Source organism: Solea senegalensis, linkage group LG10 (assembly GCF_019176455.1).
Source record: "Solea senegalensis isolate Sse05_10M linkage group LG10, IFAPA_SoseM_1, whole genome shotgun sequence".
Taxonomy (NCBI): domain Eukaryota; kingdom Metazoa; phylum Chordata; class Actinopteri; order Pleuronectiformes; family Soleidae; genus Solea; species Solea senegalensis.
The window spans coordinates 16,940,389-16,955,166 of NC_058030.1; the positions used below are offsets into that span (position 1 = coordinate 16,940,389).

General features: G+C 41.8%; 1 protein-coding gene across 4 annotated transcripts in view; it reads left to right on the forward strand.

The window, feature by feature from the left end:
* srgap1a (SLIT-ROBO Rho GTPase activating protein 1a) overlaps positions 1–14,778 on the forward strand; it is a 71,136-nt gene that overhangs the window by 38,256 nt on the left and 18,102 nt on the right. For 2 of the 4 annotated variants that reach the window (XM_044036404.1, XM_044036405.1), the window contains exons 5-13: positions 2,289–2,468; positions 3,154–3,282; positions 4,504–4,725; positions 5,234–5,335; positions 10,042–10,239; positions 10,682–10,766; positions 12,199–12,226; positions 13,097–13,202; positions 14,605–14,665. In XM_044036404.1, the coding sequence (XP_043892339.1) occupies positions 2,289–2,468; positions 3,154–3,282; positions 4,504–4,725; positions 5,234–5,335; positions 10,042–10,239; positions 10,682–10,766; positions 12,199–12,226; positions 13,097–13,202; positions 14,605–14,665 (1,111 nt within the window). Of the gene's footprint in view, positions 1–2,288; positions 2,469–3,153; positions 3,283–4,503; positions 4,726–5,233; positions 5,336–10,041; positions 10,240–10,681; positions 10,767–12,198; positions 12,227–13,096; positions 13,203–13,853; positions 13,888–14,604; positions 14,666–14,778 lie in introns of all 4 variants that reach the window. The other 2 variants (XM_044036406.1, XM_044036407.1) reach the window with 1 other exon arrangement.

Consider the following 14,778-nt stretch of genomic DNA (forward strand, 5'->3'; position numbering starts at 1 on the left):
ACTCTTAATTCATGTTTCAATGTCATCAAGATTAGAGTTAGATTAGATTAGAATCTGTGTATCTTTGTGGGGTTCGTATTTGCTTCTTCCTGTACGCTTTACTTTACTCTAACTGTCCAGTTAGTGTTGGGCTATGACAGAAAATACAGGACAGGTGTTGCGTCCAGGTGGGTTTGGTCAACATACTCTGAAGTGGAAAGGCAATATGTCATTAATGTAATTGGAAGTAAAAAGGCACTCATTGCCAGTCATGTCATTCCTCACTAACATTCAAAAGCATTGTGTCTCCTCGTTGATTGCCATAGTAACCTGCCTGAGATGTACACAGATAGAGATACAAGGCGAGGCAGCCGTTGCTCCCTCCCAAGAGATGGATTGCACAGCTGTTCGGTTCGCTCTCTTGTTACGCACTGTGTGGAACTCCAGGGGTTGCACTTCCGGTCAGTGGACGTGGGGCTCCGAAAACAAACAACGTCTTACTCCAAACTGTGTGTGTGTGACTCTCACCACAGTCCGCACTACAAATGTGACCTGGTTTAGCCCCCGTGGGAGGACACGCACACAAACACACGTATATCTGCACACAATGTGTCGGTGTTGCATCAGGCAGCCACAGTCCTGATGTCAGCCTCTGCCAATGAAATAACAGGTCTGCTCTATCTCTAAATATGTCCCTCTAAAAGAAGCACCAAAGTAAACACACCAGCAGCAGACTCCAAACCAGTAAGTGAGGAGTGCACGGCCAAGGTCAGTCACCCATCTTTAAACTGGTTCCATTTAGGCCAAACCCCACCAAAGGAAAAAGGCTGCAGACACACCATGCTTTCCCCCCCACTGTTCCATTCACACAGAAATAGCTCAGTTTGGGTTAAAGATGTTTAGATTTTGAGATGATTGAGTCTCTATTTGAACTGCAGCTGAGGTTTTCTGTTGATGAGAGTGTTGCATACACGGGTTGTGGAGCTATAATTTACTGTACTTGGTTCATTCCAGATTAAACCAGCGGTGTTCCATCCTTCTGTGCTGTCCTGGGTGCCTGAATGTACTGTATGATTGTACACTCAGTCGTCTGCTAAATGTATATTAGAAACTAAATGAAATCATTTCATTATTATCAGAGTTCATAAGACTTTTTTAAGGTTAACCATTTGTATTTATTAAATTTTCACGTCAGTATAGAGACAGTTTAAAACTTAAAATTCCGCTTAATCAACCCAGTACTCAGTGTTAGTGTCATTGGCTTGGTTGTAACATTCCCACAGAAGGAACTTTTTCTGCACTATTCCATTAGTCTTCAGGTTTCTTCAGGTTTGTCCTTCATACTCTTTTTGACAGAACTAATATTAAAACCTGCACAATCTCTCCACCCACACTGTCCTTGAAGAACTCCTTGTTTGTGTTTCATGGTTTCCGTGCTACTAAACTGAGTCAGGGAGCATGAGCGTAACACTCTCTTCTGAGGACGATGGCTCAAGTCAGAGTCTACATGCTCTCAGGCCCCCTTTACACCTGGCATTAGAATGTGTTTTCTGTGATCAGATGGCACATCATGCATTTACACCTGGTATTAACATGCATCTCCTGCAATGGAGACACATCGGGGACTCATTGCATTTCCACTTCTGTTCAATGTGGTCACAATGCTTCTCCGAAGTGTTTTGGCAGATCGCATAACAATCCATCCTCAATGAGTCTCATTTACAAGTGGTCAGGCACGATCTGATTCTAATCCAATCACAGAAAACGCATTTTAAAGCCAGGTGTGAAAAGGGCCATAGAGTACCTGGGGGTTGCTAACATGCCCTTTACTTAGCAACCATGAAGAGCTAACATGGACTAAAAGGAGTAGTTAACTTCCCTTTTAAGATATGTATTTTAGAACTACAGGACGAACAAATCTACTTCCTTTTTACAAAACAGAGCAGTGAAGGCTGCTCGTTGGATTGAGCTGCAGTGACTTGTGGTTGTTGTGGTCGTATAAGCGCCTCATATTAAAAGGCTGCAGAGAATCTGTCTTTGGTTTGTGGTTTGGAGAGAGAGACTAACATCCTGCTGTACGATGAGTTGAATTGTTGTGAGGGATGAGCAGGCAATAGAATGAAAGCTTTATTTGTGGATTAAAACAAGTTGGTTTTTTTTTCATTTACGAAGTTGACCTCTCACCTCAGAAACTTAACTTTCTTTACTAGAAAATCCTATTTCAGGAAGTTGCCCTTTTCCAGTCTTGTAAATAAAATATTAGGCTTAAAGACTTTTTTCAGCCTAATGTCACTTCTGTGTCTCCTCAGGTGATGAAGACGTATCACATGTACCACTCAGAGAGCATCAGTGCCGAAAGCAAGCTGAAAGAGGCAGAGAAGCAAGAGGAGAAGCAGATCGGGAGGGGCGATCCTGTCTTCAGCATCCGAATGGAGGACAGGCACCCAAGGCGCAGCTCTGTGAAGAAGATTGAAAAGATGAAAGAAAAGGTACGATTCCGACTCCGTGTACAAACGGTCTCTGTGTGGATAAAATGTCCACAATGTGCCCTAATGTCAACATTTTTGAACCCACATCAGAATAGAAGCACTCATGTTCGCATGTCTCATATTAGATGGAGTTACAGAAACTCTGTGTGTTTTTTCTACAGCAGAGTTTTCATTGTCCCCCAAAGGTCCCACTGAGCTAAGTAAAGGAAAACAAATTGCAAGTCTAGTCATAGCCAAATGAGCAGGCTTTGTATTCTTAGAACATGCCAGTTAAATCTCCGTGACAAATGAGTAAAGTCTAGAGGAATGGATCCTTTTTTAAAAAACATGACTATTCCTGAACTTCATTTAGGAAGTATTAAATTATGGATGATTTGGACGTTTGGTCAGCCAATGGTGACTAACAGCCTTTTGTTTGTCTGTAAAGAGGAAGTGTAGAACAAACTCAAGCACACAAAGTGACGTGATTTTTTTTCTTCTGCTTTTGTTCTTTTTTAGTTGTTGCTATTTTTAAGTTATTTCTTTTCTAATGTGACTGAAGGAGTTGTTTTGCCAGTAATCTAGTCGCAGCTGGGTGATGTGCAGTGCCTGCAGAGAACTGAATGTGCAAATGTAAAAAAAAAACACTTTTTTTTTCATTAAAGCCATGCCCTCTTGCTCTGTTGTTGTCTAATTCTCTCATCAGCGTCAAGCCAAGTACTCTGAGAACAAGATGAAGTCAATCAAAGCACGAAATGAGTACCTTCTGACACTGGAAGCCTCAAACGCCTCAGTTTTCAAATACTACATCCATGACTTGTCGGACTTAATTGATGTAAGTATGAAAGTATGAAAGTATGCATACATCTGTCAGCCTTTTTCTCAGATGTCTTAATTTTCAGTCTTGTACAAGCAGAACACACTGCTTGTATTTTTTTTTGTCTCACCAACCAAGGATGGCCTCCTCCTTTTTAGAGATTTAAAATCATAATCAGAGGTGAGACGTCATAATTTAGCAGCTGAGCTTAATATAAAAGAGACTAAAGGAATGGAAATTACAGTGCCGAACATTATTTTTCTCCTTCCTTTCCGTGTTATTACTGAAATCCCAGATGATATACTGTGTTATATTCTATTATGTTTTTTTCTGTAACTGTGGAAATGTTCCTCCCTCTTGCATCCAGCTCTCTGAATATAAACTGGGAGTATCTCTTACCCTATGACCTACTTTTTTGGCATTTATAGTTGCCGTTCATCACTTCATTCACCTCAGCACTTTACAATGAACGACTCCCACTTACGCGCACTTGTCTTTCTTTGCTACTGAAAAGACAAATAGTGATTAACAGAGTTATTTGTATTACAACATATTGGGTATTGTTTTTTTGAAGCATTTCTAAGGTAATGGGATAAGTTCGAGTCACGTTTTGGTCTTATATATATATCTAGAGAGAGAGAGAGAGAAATGCAACCTCTTTTCAGCAGCAGCCTGCTGTGTGCTGAAATTACCCCTTTACCGCTTTGCTCACAAGCCTTCACATCTCACCAGGGTGAGCGTGTGCACGATTGTGTGTGGGGCACGCATGCACATGCAGCCACACACAGTTGGTTGTTGTTGATGAAGGAAACTTGTTAATATTTGAAAACAAAACATACAGTTTGGCTGGTTTTCACGTGTATTTCTGGGTGCTTGCTTGCCTGCGGTGTGTGAGTCTTCTCTGGGAGACCTTGGTCAAGGTTGTAATTTTGTAAAAAAAAAAAAAAAACATTAGATCCTGGAGGTAACATCTAGGTTGTGCAACACAGACACCGCAGCAATGCAAGCTCAGAAAAGGTCTGGGCTCTTAACTGTTAAATTCCTTTTATTTAAATGTCATTCTGTAATAATTCACCAAAGGTTAACAGATGCATTTGATTTCCTTTTCATGTTATGTGTTTATTCACATTGCTATGCCACGTACTGTACTTCCTTTAACTATTACATGAGACAGCTTAGATACTCTCAGTAGAGCGTCCTTGAAAATTCATCACACTGACCCTCCTTCTCATCATCCAGTGTTGTGATTTGGGGTACCACGCCAGCCTCAATCGAGCCCTGCGTACCTACCTGTCGGCTGAATACAACCTCGAGACGTCGCGCCATGAAGGTCTTGACATCATTGAAAATGCTGTGGACAGTCTGGACCCGCGCAGTGACCGGCAACGCTTCATGGAGATGTACCCGACAGCCTTCTGTCCACCAACAAAGTTTGAGTTTCAGTCTCACATGGGCGATGAGGTACTTGGCTCCGCCGACAGTAGTAGCTTGTAGACGTGACAATATCTTTTAGTTGTATGCATTTAAATTGGTTTAAAATGTAATTTAGTTGGTTGTTAAATTGCAATGAGCCAGAAAAAAAAAACATTTGGATCTAAATGTGTTGCATGAAAACTACAGTGAACACTATGTAAGTGGATTTGGATTTGATTAAAAAAAGTCTCGAGAGTTAATGAGGTCTGATTTCCAGTGGCTTAAGTGCAGCGTTTTACTGCATCTGCTGGATCAGGTTTTATTAGGGCAGAGAAATTGAAAAATAATGTGTTATTCCTCCCCCGTGTAGCTCAACATGTGCAAGTTTAACTGTTTGGCCGACACTATCAACACTGATATCATGTCTGTTTTGTTTTTTGGCTATCTGCATTACCTTCTGCAGAAATTCCATGCCCATGTTGTAAAGCAGCAGGTTTTATGACCTCATTCCTTCAGCTAGGTTGCTGATTATTTGCTCTTTCTGCTTTTTCCTCAGGTGTGTCAGATCTCAGTGCAGCCCCCAGCGAATGGAGAGCTCATCCTGAGGTTCCAGCAGCTGCAGTCTCGCCTTGCCACGCTGAAGATTGAAAATGAAGAGGTAGATTCAAAGCAAAAGCAGTTTCCTGTGTACATTATTGCACAAAGGGGGTTTAGCTATATCATTGCACATGTCAAAACAATTTAGTGCTGCATCAGTTGTGTTACATGCTGCTGCTCTTTGGCTGTGAGATGTTCACAACTACACTGCATCATCGCTATGACATAAAGCTTACTTAAGCCAGAGGTCAGTCAAGGTGAGACAGAGAATAGCTGCCGATGAGTCTCTGTGGCATGTACACGACACACGTACACACTCAGTGTTTCCCTTTCCCTCATGCTCTGCAGGAAGCCATCAAGCCCACACTGTGAAGCCTCCATTTTTTTACCCCCACTGCTAGATTCAAAGTCTTGCTTTTATTTGCACAAAACTGTCATGTGCTGCTTTCCCTCTGACACTTTAGGTGCACCTCTGCTTCTCAGGCTGTATTATTTTATCGTTTATGCGATATGTTTGAGCAGATCATTTAAATCAAGCAAAGGTCGATAAGGAAGAAACTGCTGCTAATTCACAGAGAATTATCAGGTAGCCTGTTTTTTTCTGTCACATCTGACCTGCTTCACCTCTATGAGATCTTCTCTCACTCCCTTCACATCATTCTGTTTTCTTCCTTTATAACCTCGCAGACATGCACAGGTGGATGTCATTCAACTTCCTCTGCATCCACTTCTACTTCACATTTCTTGTGATTATTTTATTTTTGCATCTTCCACTGAAAGTACATTTATGATAATGAATCATGATAGATTTTTTTAATTTTATTATGATATAATTGAAAGTTCTTCTGAGTGTGTTACTAATGTTTCTATATTTTTTACTAGTTGTGATTTTGTCTAGTAATGCATCACATTTCAGTACTGATATATCTGGGTGACACTGGTGACGAGTATGAGCAGAGGTGGGTTCATAGATAGATGTAGGTCCATTAGATCCTAAAATTTGGGTCGTGTCAAACACTCATGTAATAGCTCAACCAAACTCACGGATATTGTGCCAGTGAAGAAGTCGGTCAATAATTGGCAGGTTTCTCCTATAATAGAATAGAATAGAATAGCCTTTATTGTCATTGTATTACACACAACAAAATTAGAGTTCAACTCCTTTGGTGCATAAGAAATTTTAAGACAATTTACAACAAAAATAACAATAAAACAGACAATTCAAAAGAATTAGAACACTGTAAAACATGTTGTAATTTAAAAATAAATCAGTTATATGCATGAAAAAAAGGGGAGAAGAAATAGGTGTGAGATATTGGCCTTTTAAATATTGCACATAGTAATGTAACAGATACAGATTAATTCCATAAGCAACCACATGGGCCACACACATATTGTACATGCACGCACACACAAATACACTGGTTTGTGCAGCTATTACTCTTTGGACATGGCATTATTTCCCATTCTTTTGGACACTCTAAACTTAACCATAACCACTTCCTCAGAAATGAGGTCAGTGTTTATGCCACAAAAAGGTCCCCCCACACACACACACACACACACACACACCTGGTGTCACCTGTTCATCCAACAGCTCCTTCCTCCTCTGCTATTACCTGCAGTATAAAAAAGTAATTGGAAAAATACAGATATTTTGCCTGCATAGCTTTAAAGACACATTTTATTAAACAGTTGCCGTCAGCACTCGCCTCTGCTCCAAATATTTTGCATTTCCTGTCACTGCTTCAAAGTAAAATCCCGTTCCTGTTTCTTTAGATATCTAGCAGTGTTTTTAACGTGAAGCAGCAGCTGAAACAGGAAATATTGGCTTGTTTTTTTATGTGGAAAAAAACACATATTGAAATAAGCATCACAGTTAGCATGGCCTGAAAGCATGTATGTGTCCCTGCAAATAGATATTCTGTGTGTGTGTGTGTGTTAAAGGGTATGATGACAAGTCCTTGTTGCTTCATGTCCTTGTGTCAATGAAGTGGATGCACTGGTGTGTCAGAATTGGAGGGCACTGCTGCCTTGTGTTAGGAGCACCAGATGGCCTCCCTTCCTAGGAACAGCATGCCAGATACATCCTTGGAAAAACAAATTTCAACACACTGAGTCGCCCCACAAAAAGACGACCGTCAAACTGTACGACAGAGAAAGAGAGCCTGTCTTTATTTGCTCTGGAAAAGCTGCAGGGCAGTGCTTAATAGAAGTGCAGCTGTTTCCTCCAACCTCTTTGACTTCTGTGAAATGGGGAAAGAAAACATTGCTGAATAATTTACTCTGCATCCGTGGTGGATGGGTTGTGACGTGGAGGGAAGGACTATGTCTTGTCCTAACTAAGTTGTTTGGGTTGACAAAGACCTGCTGTGTGCCTCTGCAGCAGAAATGACAGTCATTTGTTAAATTAAAAAAGTCACAGGACATTGTTCATCTCAGTCTGCGTGGTTAATCTTTTTGCAGATTTAATAATCTGTCCATTTAAATCTCATTTGCCTCCATATGAACCAGATAATGATTTTCCTCCTTGCTGTCTTTTGTCCTCTTGACAGATGGTTGTTCTCAAGACTTTTCACACTAAACTTAGGAAAGCCAACCCCAAAGCCATCACAGGAAGTGTTTGTTTTACTCCGTTAAATCTCAGGCAGATGCATCAAAAGCTTGTGTGTGTGTGTGTGTGTTTATGAAGGCTTGTAAACTCATAGCTGGATGATCAGAAGATTACACTCTTTACTACAGGGCCCGTTGAAAGCTAAGGACTGCAATCTTGGTGATAAATGTTGAGATAACTTGGGGGGTGGTGTGCTACTACCCTGCAGAATAAGTGGATTTTTGATAGTGCAACACCTATTTTTAGCACGGTGAATGATGGCTGTAATCCATACTTGGCTGAGTGAACTCCTCGTAATCGGTGCCCTGTCAACACAAGACCACAGAAAACACCTGGTTTGTGGTTCTGTCTTAAAAAAGAAATAGCCTCGGTAAATCCCAGGGATCTCTCCTCAGGTTTGAGTGCAGCTGAAGTGTCCTGATGGGCGTGTCCCCCACGTTTCTCTAAAAGCCATGTTGTAATTGCGTCCAGCTGTGTACTCTGGTAACCGTTCGTCTACTGAATAATGGATCAACTCAGCAGCCTTTTCACTGGGAGCGATTCTCTCGCATGCCTGGATTCCGTCTTCACGATGACAGCTTGGCCTCCTGGCTCCACGGGCGATCGTCTGGGCTGAGGCCACCAACCGGAGTCGAAACTTCCAACGATACTGTCCCGATAAGATGTCTCTTTAAGGAGCCTCAACATATGAGAAGTGATGGTACAAGACGATTTTTTTGCTCAGGTGCAGAAGATTTCTGTTGTCACAGGACAAAATGATACAGCATGTCTGTGAAGTTTTATGATGAGCAGAATCCCCCTTCTTTTCCTCTTTCACACTGTTATTAGCCTTGTTCAAACATGCACTATGTTTCTACTTCACGGGATGGATGACACTGTAACTATATCCACATTGTGTCCCCCACCAAACTTGTGTCAGCACGTTAATCCATCACTGCAACACATGAAAGAGATGAAGTCCGTGCTTTTTGTTCTTGTCTTTGAGGCGCGATGAGTCACAGGTCGTGCACTCTGAGCATGTACACTATAATACACAACAACACAACAGTGGATTATACCAGGAATATACTTTGTTCTTTAATTAGTACAGAGGTCCTTTAACTTAATAACTATGGAATGGGGTCACTACCTCCAGACCATTAAGAATAATTGGGAGGAATCCCCGCTGTGTCTCACTCAACACCCCTCTGACCTATGGGGTCCCCACCTTTTCAGAGCCAACACAATCGAGCTGCAGTTTTCTCTCCTCCCACTGTTTCTCTTCAATGCAGAGGAGAGTTTTGCTGGATTTTTCCAAAGCACAGTCATTGTTTGTGTTTCGGTATCAGCTCAGCTTTTTTCCCCCCCCTTCTCAGTGATTTATACTCACACTTGACAGCCTCTAAGTCTCTGTATATTATTACTATAATTCTAGTAAACCAGACAGTTGGAGAATTACTATGAAGACATTAACTTCCAACAGAAGGTTTGCTGTTGACCTGATTGATCTCTCGTTTTAATCAGTTTAATTAATGTCCTCATTCGACAGTAAACTAATTTGTGCCTTTTAAGTCGTCTCTTTATTTGTTCTTCGTCAACAAATGGTCACTGGGGGGCAAATTAGTGCTGTTACTAGACCAGTGCTGATGAGTCAATCCACAGCGTAGGTATTCAATGAATCGCCATGAAATTTTGTACCACCTCCTTTTTAAAAGAAACCTGGTAAAGACAGACCCTTAAGTTCTATAAATTAGTAAAGCAAATGAATGAAAAAAATAACTTAATTCTTATCAAATTTCTTTTTATGATATCTCCCTCTACCCCACAGTGTAACTGACTCTATATACACTGCTTGTATGTGTTTCCTGTCATCTGGTGTCCTCCTGTAGCAACACTCAAAACATCTGTCTCACAGCAAGCCACTCTTAGCCTAGTCCTGGTACTTATTGGATGTAGGAGATGCACTCTCCATGACAAGGAAGAGGTGGAAATGAATCTTAAAGGTCTGTGACTGAATACACTATTATCCAGTCGACAGTTTTACGGGTGACGTTTTCGGAATGTGAGAGAAAACACCTGAATTTGTCTGTCTCTGGCTCATGCGACCCATTGGATATGATTTGATGTACAGACTCTAAATTCTAATCTTCTTCACCCCGTCCTTGTGCCTGTAGATAAAAAAGACGTCAGAGGCTACCCTGACCACCATCCAGGATATGGTAACCATCGAAGACTATGACGTGTCCGAGTGTTTCCACCACAGCCGCTCCACTGAATCGGTCAAGTCCACTGTGTCCGAGACGTACCTTAGCAAACCTAGCATTGCCAAGCGGAGGGCCAACCAGCAGGAGACTGAGCAATTCTACTTCATGGTGAGACAATAATATGTGTGCACTAGTAATCCAAATCTAATATTTATGTATAGAATAGAAATATGTGTCTTATAAATTGGATTTGATGCCTGGATTTGCATTATTCTCTGTTTAATAGCAGCTAAAACTATCTCAGATCTCAGATTAATCTGGAAACATTTACACAAGACATTTAACTGGACTTGAATATAAAGTCTTTGGGCCCTAGATGCACTAAAGCCCTTTTGGAATCTTTGATCAGCTGTTTAGTGCTACCACCCAAAATGTTTCCATTTTATAAGGCTAACCACAACACTGTCCAGGACCAAAGATGGACATGCTCTGATAAAGACTCCCATCACGTCTTTTGCCCTTGGCTGCCTTATCGTAGATTGCTGTCTTGGGAGTGGGTGCTCTGGCTGGCACTCTGTGCCACTTTGTAATTACTCTGAATTCTCTACAGAAATTCCGTGAGTTCCTGGAGGGCAGTAATCTCATCTCCAAGCTGCAGGCCAAACATGACTTGCTGAAGAGGACAATTGGTGAAGGTACAGCTACAATCGTTTTACTTACCTTACTCTTATAGATCACTGTCATTGATTTTGCACTGTGCTGAGTTACTTGCACCTTAACGTTCAAATTTATGAAGTCCTCAGCAAAAATGACGACATGAACTAATCATCAAATATTCCCAACAGACCAAATAACAAATGATAAACCACTTCCTCACTCTCTCACCTACTCGTCTATCTTTGCACATCAACATAAGTTCATCTCAGAATTATTGACAATTTTTTGCATTTAATTGCATAAGCGGCACAAAATTGCAAATAATTCAGAGGTGAATTTTGACGCAAACTCACAAATCACTTTAGGCATGATATGATTTAAGCAGACTGCATCACATGAAGAACGTGGTGGAATCAGTGTCTTGTGAAGTAAAGGAATACCTGTGTACAGCCGACATTGAAGAAGGGAGGACAGTTTGCGTGGTTCCGTCGTTGATGTTAAAGGTCACATTGACTTGATATGGGTTTGAAAAATATTATTTATGTGCAAGTAAATTGCTCAGGAAAAACACTTCTGTTGTGCAAAGGCTTTCGCTTCAGCAATTTTTTCTGTGGCAAAGTTCCCATTGTTTGCCTTCATTTTCTTCTGGTCCAAAGTTGTTAGATGGTAATCTGAGTTTTATCCAGGAAAGCCAGAGCTGAAGGGGATTGTGAATTTGCATTATCCATCTTAGTGACTGATTTACTCCCAGCATAATGGACTGCAAGAAGTAAAAGGGTGGCAGTCATTACGGCAGTCTCTCCTTGTTCTACACTGGTGGGATCTCCTTGAGGCATCAGCTAATCTACCATCAAGCCAGCGAGTATCTGTCAGTCATTGTTTTAACCAGCAGTCCCGGTGGTCTCCCTCAAACTGTCCGCATAATGAGTAACAGAGTCGTGTGATTTTCGAGCAAGAGAAAACCTCCTCCTTGTCCCACATGCTTCTTAATCATGTTGTCAGGGAGCTGCAGTAGAGTGTGAGTCACACAGACAGGTCAGATTGTGTTCACAGGAACCGATCGTCACACAAACTACAATACTCCCGTTCTCTCAAACCGTTTGGAGGCTCTTTTTTGTCGACTGCATTACTCGTACTCGTTAAAACTTGAGGCTGTGCATATTCGTGTAATAATGACTGTATTTGTGCGCCCACGCCAGTTATAAACTGTGCAACCTGGTAAATGTTTCTTTGTACTGTACTTGTAACGAAACGTAAGTGTTTTGCTCGTATGCGTCTGCGCTCTCAGGTGTTTGTGTGTGTGTTTTTATGTGCCGCTCATGAGGCCCACGGTTGTGGACAGATGGCAGGCTTCAAACGCTCCACTAGGCATATGCACAATGCTCCACAGGGACCTCAGAGACAGGTTCTGGCATGTCGTCACATTTAACTTCCCCTCACATCTCTTCTCTGTTCTCTCTTCACCCGCAGGCCACAGAGCAGACTACATGACCACAAGGTAAAGTGCACTCTCTCTCACACACACACACACACACACACACTCTCTGAAGGACCTGTGAATATTTGAGATACACAGCCAGTCCACATTTGTTGCATCAGCTACAGGAACTTAACATGTTGCACACCATCAAAGGAGGACACTTTGCCTTCGGAAGTTTTGACCATTAAAGCCGAGGAGCCTGTAGTTCCGAAAACAAAGCTCCTGTAGAGCGTCCAGCAGATGTGCTGGCCTCTCTGTTTTGAGCCCATTTCGCATCATGTGGTGTTGGTTAGTTTATTTCGCAGTCCCAGCAGCACTGACTGTCAGGCATTTAGAGATAATCACAGACTACAAAGTGGAGAATGTTAGAAACTAACTAAGAGAAGAGAAGAAAAATGAGTTTAAATTTCAACAAAAGAATCTTTGAAAGCATATCATTCATGTTAAACTGTGGACATGGTAGTTAATACCTTACTGCAAATGGGTAGCTTGTACCTTTTGACTGGTATTGATAACATATAGATAAACTGTATGTACCTTTTTTAATGAGCAGAAGGAACTAAAACTATTTGGTAACTGGTCAAGCACCAAAGAAGAGAAAATTCATTTCACTTTACTTATTCTGAAATCAGTAGTTATATAATTGTAATCAAGTTTTAGGTGTCTCACCTTGAAACATGTTATTAGTTAGTACTGAAACAATCATGTGTCCATAAAAATAAAAATACAGGGTACTTGGAGTCTGGGACTCTTTTAATCTCAGTCCTACAGGTCACATGAAGCCAAATTGCACCAAGTCTCACACACACTGGAGAGTTTTAAAGATAAGCGAGGGAGAACTGCACTGTTGCCTTGTTTACATCACCTAACGCATCTTTTGTATTCTAGACATCCCAATGGTCTGTTCAAAACCCACACTGGCACCCGGCGGGCTAGACCCCGCTCCGTTTTTAATGTTAGGTTATTTAATGGCAATTTGGAGTCATTTATCAAGGTACTGATTATCAGTCTACCCGCTCGACATCGCTCCTCCTCCTTTCCATTTTCTTTCTTGCTCTGGCTTTCTGGCCATTTTGGTGGGTTCCCCCAAAGCATCTTAGCTTTGATTTATTTTTGTACCAATATGACAACAGCAAAACAACAACAACAACATATTTGTGCTAAGATGGGTTCTGGAAAACCTTCCTCATGAGTCAGCGAGCCCTCGCTGTCTGAGTCTGAGATGAAGGGGTGGCACTGATAGATGTGGACGGCTGCAGGACGAGAGGAGGGATAAATGTTGGTCTCCGTCAGAGCCCCTGACTCACTGCTGACCTGGCATCACCGAGATTCTCTGGCAGAGCAATCTCTCCAGAGCAATAGCAGGGGCCAGTGGAGACGGCAGAATGAATGGCAGTCAGGGGAGCGGACGCCAGACTGATAAGTTGCACTGGTTCCCTCCCTCCTCTCGCTTCTTCACTGGCTCTCACTGGAGGCCAAGTCCAGTCCTGTCCAGTTCTAATGGTTTTCTTTTGGGTTCACTGCCAGCACAGAGTGGAATGAGGGTGCACTCTTAGGCTTTGGTGGGCAGCTGCTGTGTCCTAATCTGGGTCTTGCTTTTCTCTCTCTTTCTCTCTCATCACTGGCTCTTGCGGCATTTCTGTAGCCGCGGACGACGGAACTCACACGCTCGACATCAGGTAGACACCTTGAAGCATCTTGGGGGGGCCCATGCTGCTTGCCTGTGCTCTTTTATTTCTTACACTAACATTTGCCACTTACTTCTGTGTTTTTGTCTCATTATCAACTAAATTATGTGAGTAGACCAAGGCAGACTGGATTGACAAGAATCTTAATGGAGAGATTCCACAGACATTTTGTGGCAGCTTTTGGCATGGTCACATGACCTAAATGATCCGCTGTATCATTAAAGTCATGCGCCACTGCCTCTCATCTCATTCTGCAACTGAAGTGTGTGGCCCTTCAGATAAGCGTTTGTTCATTCAGAGGCAAGACGTGCTTCACAGCAAGCGACACAATTCAAAGTATATTTAGCAGCACTTGAGGCCAATTGAAATGTGTGGGACAACATGTTTGTACACGCTCAGTGTTGTAGCTAGTGTGAGATTTTGTATCATTCATATTATTTCACACTCAGTGAAATAATAATCACACTGGATATAAACAGTTAAAATAGCCATTCAAGTCAACTCAGTCTGTCTTTGTCAGATCTCAACTCTTAAGCTAACTGTGTTTTAATGCTCCAATCTTCACTTTTTACTGACTGTGCACGTTTATACGTTAACGTCACACTGACCACTGACCAATACATTGTATAGTTATGATATTTACTGTATGTAACCAAAGTGCAAAATATACACAGTCTGACTGTGGGTGTTTTTGTTTTGCCTTCACAGGACTCCGGACAAGCTATCCCTCGTGTGGTGGAAAGCTGTATCCGCTACATCAACTTGTATGGTGAGTCGGCTGTTATTGCACAGCGTGCTTCTGTATATTTATTTGATCTGATAAGATGATTCCTTTTCATAATCCAAGCAAGCTGCATTGGTTTTGGGGTTTTCATTTTTGCA